Below are 7,500 nucleotides of genomic sequence, written 5' to 3' on the forward strand. Positions count from 1 at the left end.
GATCCACACACAGTGATCCACACACCGTGATCCACAAACCGCAATCCACACACAGTGATCCACACACAGTGATCCACACACCGCGATCCACACACCGTGATCCACAAACCGCAATCCACACACAGTGATCCACACACAGTGATCCACACACCGCGATCCACACACCGTGATCCACAAACCGCAATCCACACACAGTGATCCACACACAGTGATCCACACACCGTGATCCACACACCGCGATCCACACACAGTGATCCACACACCGCGATCCACACACCGTGATCCACAAACCGCAATCCACACACAGTGATCCACACACCGCGATCCACACGCCGTGATCCACACACCGTGATCCACACACCGTGATCCACACACCGTGCTAATTGGTGGGGTATAGGCTACCACTACTTATTAACTAAATCAGCCTCGTAGCTGCAGCGCTAAAACTAAAGGGGGAAGTTGAGAGATTTAGGGCTGAATGTGCTGTAACTGAGGTTTGTTGTTGAACTATCGCTTTAATGGGGAGTAATAGTGCTGTGTGTTCCCTGCGGTTCCGCAGGCGTGTCTGACCTGAGGAACGTGACGTCCAGGTGTGCGAGCAGGCCGTGTTTTCTGGGAGTCCAGTGCATCGACCTGCGCCCGCCGTACGTCGGCTTCGTCTGCGGACGCTGTCCTCCGGGTTACCACGGCAACGGACGCACCTGCACTAAACGGCCAAACCACACAGGTACGGCGTTCGCTGTGTGTCAGACTGTGTTATCACTGCCGGAAATCAAGGCCGTGTGATTTCGGTTTAGTTTCGCTTCGGTTTAAAGGTGTTAATAGATTTAGATCAGTGTTTATCAGGGGGCGGCGCGGTGGTGTGGTGGGTCGCACTGTCGTCTCACAGTAAGGCCTGGGTTTGATTCCCGGTCGGGCGACCAGGGTCTCTCTGTGTGGAGGCTGAATGTTCTGAACTGACCCTCATGAGCTCCTCCTACTCAGTGACGTCACGTGACTGAATCACTGCATCATCAGCACAAACTAACGAGCAGAACGAGCTTCGCTGAGAAGATCATTAACTCTGATCAGCTCTCAGCTTCGTTATTAGAGCCAGACGGAGGAGGAAAAGGGGAGATGAGCTGCTTTTCCACCGATTACAGGCTTTAACAGCTGTGCGGCGCTGCTGCCAGCGTAACTTTGAATGATGGGGGGAAAAAAGCTCATGAATTCCGATCTGAGCGTCACATTAAGGCCATATGGCCACGAATCGGATGCGTATCCGATCTAGGACCACGTGTAAAAGTGACTCAGACCGAATTTGAACAGATCAGATTTGTGTCCACACAGCCCTGAAAACACCAGATCTGGTTCACAACAGGGCAAAAAATCGGATTTGTGCCGCTTCAGCAAGACGAAGAGGAAGAAAACAAAGAGCCAAACTAGGACATTAAAGAATAAAGGAGTACGATGAAGCGAAAGAGTGAAAAACAGAATATGTAAAGAGAAAAATGTCAACAAACGAGGTGTGAAAAAAAAAGATACGTAGAAATAAACCAAGATGAGCGAAAAGGAAGAAAGAGGGGAAAAGCTGAACTCCCAGACGCTCCGTACGCGTAGAAACGACAGTTCAGCAGCGGTAAAATCTGGACAAGCGGCTCCTGATCGATAAAGTATTGCTCTAATATCTCCACGGAGTTGAGCTTCTTAGCCTCCGCGCTAAAGTTACGGCCGCAAACTTGTTGTGTTTACATTCTTTAAACTGTGCTTGTTTAATATTTAATATTCAGTGTTTTCCTTCCGTTCTCCAGTTCCTCCTCCGAGCCACAGCAGCGCCGGCCGCCTCAGAGACCCTGCCAGATCTCCCCACCTTCACCTGCAGGTTCACCAGCGTCCACCTGCCCCTGCCAGGACAGCAGCCAATCAGGTTCAGGAGACCAGGCCCCTCCCCCTGACCCCTGCACCAATCACAGCGCAGAGAGACGCAGCGACTCTTCGATTACGACACGCGCCGGTCAGCAGGAGCCCCCCCTCCCCCTCCGGCACGTCCGTCAGGGTCCTCACGGGCGGATTTGTCGGCGTTACGCCCAAACTGACCCCAAAGGTGACCCTGCCTCTAGAGCAGTTGCCACGGCGACCTAGCCCGGTCACCATCACCCGCTCGAGGCCGCTGACCGCTGCGCTGACCGCCGTGACCTTTGCCCTCTCAGAGTCTGAGTTTTCTGCAGATGGAGATTTGGGGGTCCGTCTGGAGGCGGTCAGGGACCCCCAGCTGCTGATCCAGGCAAGTAGAGGTGAAGCCCCTCCAGAGGTACTTAAAACAAAATAAATAAACAATAATAATAATAATATAATAATAATAATAATAATAATAATAATGTGTATTTATTGTTTCATACATTAATACACTGCTCCAATTTCTTTAATAGAAGAAACTGTACTTAATAAAAGTAAAAATAAATAAATATTAATAAAATGTAATCCTAAAAATTCTAAAATAAAAAAACACAAAATAGAATTTATTATTAAAATAAATAAATAGAAAATGTTTTATAAAATGTCAAATAATACAGTAAATAATTTAGAATTATTGAGTTTGAATATTTTCTCAATAAAAATTTGTGGACAGTGAGTGGACACAGTGTTTAAAACTCCAGCAGCCCTGCTGTGTCTGATCCACTCGCACCAGCACAACGCACACTAACACACCACCACCACGTCAGTGTTACTGCAGTGCTGAGAATGATCCACCACCCAAATAGTACCTGCTCTGTGAGGGTCCACGGGGGTCCTGACCACTGAAGAACAGGGTAACAGAGTATCAGAGAAACAGATGGACTACAGTCTGTAACTGTAGAACTACAGAGTGCAGCTATACAGTAAGTGGAGCTGATAAAGTGGACAATGAGTGGAGAAACGGGGAGGTGGGTTTTGGAACGAGACCACTTGAATGTAAGCTGTCCTGTCTCTGAACTCTCCTGCAGGCAGCCTTCCCCACTGTGGGCAGGCAGACTCGCCCCGCGGATCTGGGCGTCCGCTCCAGTGTCCAGCACATCCGGAGCCTCGTACCTGCACAGTTGAAGGACAGGAAGGTCACCTGTGGTGATGTCACCTGCTTCCCAGGCGTGCAGTGTGTGGGGGAGGGGTCTCTCAGGTGCGGCCGCTGTCCACTGGGATACATTGGAGACGGGAGATCATGCAGAGGTAAACAGTCCACCTGTGAGCATCTCGGCATGTGGAATTTCTCTAACAGACGCCATGTTTTTTTGGACACTGTTATCTATGAACATGGACTAAACGCTTCCTGCCCACTTTATCGGAGACCCTTGCCACCTTGCTGATGTTCAGTTAGAGTTTGTAGCTCATATGTGTATTTACAGGTAGGTGTTTCTAATAAAGTGGCCAGTTAGTGGAAGCACAAGGTAGGTGTTTCTAATAAAGTGGCCAGTTAGTGGAAATATAGGGTAGGTGTTTCTAATAAAGTGGCCAGTTACTGGAAGTATAGGGTAGGTGTTTCTAATAAAGTGACCAGTTAGTGGAAGCACACAGTAGGTGTTTCTAATAAAGTGGCCAGTTAGTGGAAGTACAAGGTAGGTGTTTCTAATAAAGTGGCCAGTTACTGGAAGTATAGGGTAGGTGTTTCTAATAAAGTGGCCAGTTACTGGAAGTATAGGGTAGGTGTTTCTAATAAAGTGGCCAGTTACTGGAAGTATAGGGTAGGTGTTTCTAATAAAGTGGCCAGTTACTGGAAGCACAAGCTTGGTGTTTCTAATAAGTTGTGTGTCCCAATATTATTGGTAATGTGCTGTATGTAAAGTGCACCGTGGTGGAAGCGTAACCTTCCTGCGCAGTGAAGAGCTAAATGTACGTGGAGTGTTGACTCAGCGTTCGCCTGTGAAGGAGGACATGGTTCCACATTTAAATGGTGTTGACGTTGGCCTCTGTGCTGGGGGCGGTGTTGTGTGTGTTAGCTGTATGCAGGCACCCATGCGCCAGGAACATGGAGTGTGCAGCGCCGAACACCTGCCGCTGTAAACAAGGATACACCGGCCTGGACTGCCAAACAGGTAAACACGCAAACACGCATCCGATGTCCAGGAAGGATACGCTGACCTCTCCTGTCAAACTGCGTATGTGTCTGATGTCCATATACACAAGCCTTACTGAGATCTGCAGCGAGACACTCGTACACACACATCCAGACTCAGCACTTACCCTGTGACTCTCTCAGCCATCTGCAGCCCAGCGTGCCAGAGCGGAGGGGAGTGTGTCGCTCCTGGAGTGTGTGAGTGCAGAGAGGGATATCACGGAGAAGCATGTGAGAGAGGTAATGAACAGTTTCACTGATACAGTTTCACTGGCCGCTTTATAAGAAACACCTACCTTGCACTTTCTCTAACTGGCCACTTTATCGGAAACACCCACTTTTTACTTCCACTCACTGGCCACTTTATTGGAAACACCCACCTTGTACTTCCACTAAGTGGCCACTTTATTAGAAACACCCACCTTGTGCTTCCACTAACTGGCCACTTTATCAGAAACACCTACCTTGCACTTTCTCTAACTGGCCACTTTATCGGAAACACCCACTTTTTACTTCCACTCACTGGCCACTTTATTGGAAACACCCACCTTGTACTTCCACTAAGTGGCCACTTTATTAGAAACACCCACCTTGTGCTTCCACTAACTGGCCACTTTATCAGAAACACCTACCTTGCACTTTCTCTAACTGGCCACTTTATCGGAAACACCCACTTTTTACTTCCACTCACTGGCCACTTTATTGGAAACACCCACCTTGTACTTCCACTAAGTGGCCACTTTATTAGAAACACCCACCTTGTGCTTCCACTAACTGGCCACTTTATCAGAAACACCTACCTTGCACTTTCTCTAACTGGCCACTTTATCGGAAACACCCACTTTTTACTTCCACTCACTGGCCACTTTATTGGAAACACCCACCTTGTACTTCCACTAAGTGGCCACTTTATTAGAAACACCCACCTTGTACTTCCACTCACTGGCCGCTTTATAAGAAACACCTACCTTGCACTTTCTCTAACTGGCCACTTTATCGGAAACACCCACTTTTTACTTCCACTCACTGGCCACTTTATTGGAAACACCCACCTTGTACTTCCACTAAGTGGCCACTTTATTAGAAACACCCACCTTGTGCTTCCACTAACTGGCCACTTTATCAGAAACACCTACCTTGCACTTTCTCTAACTGGCCACTTTATCGGAAACACCCACTTTTTACTTCCACTCACTGGCCACTTTATTGGAAACACCCACCTTGTACTTCCACTAACTGGCCACTTTATTAGAAACACCCACCTTGTGCTTCCACTAACTGGCCACTTTATCAGAAACACCCACCTTCTGCTTCCACTAACTGGCCACTTTATTAGAAACACCCACCTTGTACTTCCACTAAGTGGCCACTTTATTAGAAACACCCACCTTGTACTTCCACTCACTGGCCACTTTATTAGAAACACCCACCTTGTGCTTCCACTAACTGGCCACTTTATTAGAAACACCCACCTTGTGCTTCCACTAACTGGCCACTTTATTAGAAACACCCACCTTGTGCTTCCACTTAGTGGCCACTTTATTAGAAACACTGTAGTTCTGCTAACTGGCACCTGCATTGTCCTTTCTCCCTGCTGGTGTGAGTGATTGTCCAGCCAAGAACATCTCTGTGGTTAGAAACTGACCACTGATGAAGGACTAGAGGACGACAGACAGGGGTTTCTGATAAAGTGGCCGGTATAGAACTACCCGTTCGGTATGTCTTTGTGATGAGCTCTGAAACTGGAGGCAGGTTTGATGTATGACTGTGTTTTGTTTTCTGTTGTTGTCTTTATTGTTTTGTTCGGTGTATTTTTTTTCCCGAAGCGCTGTGAATTATGGGCGGTCAGCGCAGGCCTGCTGCGGCTAATGTGTTTTCTGATGATGATGAGTTACACGCCACACACACCAGCCTCTGTGTTGTGTATGGCGATTATGCGCCAGTAGCTCAGAGTTATGAGGCGCAGTGCGTGATGCATGACTGCGTTTTATTTGTGTGTGTGTGTGTGTGTGTGTGTGTGTGTGTGTGTGTGTGTGTGTGTGTGTGTGTGTTTGTTAGTGTTGGTTTTTATACACTATCAGTTCAGTAAATGAAACTATATATATATATATATATAATATTACACAAATGGGCCAAATATTATTACATATATGTACTTACATGTACATAATACATATGGGATTTGTGTATATATACAGTATATATGCTCATGACCTCATGTCCTGAGATTGTGTTAAAAACGTGTGTCTGTGTGTAGCTCTGTGCAGTTCTCCGTGTCTATATGGTGGTTCCTGTGTGGGTCGGGACACCTGCTCCTGTCCCTACGGCTTCGTCGGACCCAGATGTGAAACCAGTGAGTCCAAATATGGCACATTATTCACATATAGAGCACCAGTCAAAAGTCACCTAGATTTCCAAATAGTTCTTAAAACAAATGAGCAATTTTAATTTTAATATTTCATTCATTTTGATTAAGGAAAAATGAAAAGCCGTCTTTATTTCTCTGGTCAATGCAATTGAAATTAGAAAATATTGAACTATACCGAAACATTACAAATCTGCCAAACAGTTGTTAATTGTGGACATTGTTCCAAATGACAGTGTTGGTTTTTTGAGGAACCGGTGGGAAAAACACATTTTTGGGCATAGTTTTGGGACAAAATAGCCATTTCAGGCCAAAAGGGCTCATCTCTCTTAACCTTCCACCAAGGCTTATGTCTGTACGACTATGGATTTGGTCTGCATGAGAAAAAGAAGAGGAAGAATTATAACAATTCCAATAGAGATGTAGCACATGGTGTTTGGACCCCGGAGCTCACTGTGCCCCTAAAGGCCATTTGATGTTTTATATGTTGGTGTTTGCAGTGGTTTGTAACCGTCATTGTCAGAATGGTGGCAAGTGTGTGTCACCTGACGAATGCGAGTGTCAGCCGGGCTGGACAGGACCGTCATGTGAGACTGGTGAGTGTGTAATTTAGAGCTGTTGGGTTTTTTCCCCTCAGGGCTGGCTGACACCATGAGAGATGAGGTCAGTATTTCAACCAGAAAAATGCCCGTTCGCTTCCTGTTTCACTACAGTGACTTCTCCCCAAACGACTGCTCTGCTGCCCCTCAAACGACTGCTCTACTGCCCCTCAAACGACTACTCTACTGTCCCTCAAACGACTACTCTACTGCCCCTCAAACGACTGCTCTACTGCCCCTCAAACGACTGCTCTACTGTCCCTCAAACGACTACTCTACTGCCCCTCAAACGACTGCTCTACTGCCCCTCAAACGACTACTCTACTGCCCCTCAAACGACTGCTCTACTACCCCTCAAACGACTACTCTACTGCCCCTCAAACAACTGCTCTACTACCCCTCAAACGACTGCTCTACTGTCCCTCAAACGACTACTCTACTGCCCCTCAAACGACTGCTCTACTGCCCCT

The 7,500-nt window shown here is 47.1% G+C and overlaps 1 protein-coding gene across 1 annotated transcript in view; it reads left to right on the forward strand.

The window, feature by feature from the left end:
* si:ch211-246m6.5 (von Willebrand factor D and EGF domain-containing protein) overlaps nucleotides 1-7,500 on the forward strand; it is a 120,542-nt gene that overhangs the window by 96,880 nt on the left and 16,162 nt on the right. Inside the window, exons 23-29 of the mRNA XM_037534329.1 lie at nucleotides 560-727; nucleotides 1,791-2,263; nucleotides 2,964-3,183; nucleotides 3,951-4,046; nucleotides 4,211-4,306; nucleotides 6,324-6,419; nucleotides 6,932-7,027. Coding sequence (XP_037390226.1) covers nucleotides 560-727; nucleotides 1,791-2,263; nucleotides 2,964-3,183; nucleotides 3,951-4,046; nucleotides 4,211-4,306; nucleotides 6,324-6,419; nucleotides 6,932-7,027 — 1,245 coding nt within the window. The remainder of the gene's footprint in view (nucleotides 1-559; nucleotides 728-1,790; nucleotides 2,264-2,963; nucleotides 3,184-3,950; nucleotides 4,047-4,210; nucleotides 4,307-6,323; nucleotides 6,420-6,931; nucleotides 7,028-7,500) is intronic.

The sequence above is a fragment of the Pygocentrus nattereri genome, chromosome 25, assembly GCF_015220715.1.
Source record: "Pygocentrus nattereri isolate fPygNat1 chromosome 25, fPygNat1.pri, whole genome shotgun sequence".
In the NCBI taxonomy this organism is placed as follows: domain Eukaryota; kingdom Metazoa; phylum Chordata; class Actinopteri; order Characiformes; family Serrasalmidae; genus Pygocentrus; species Pygocentrus nattereri.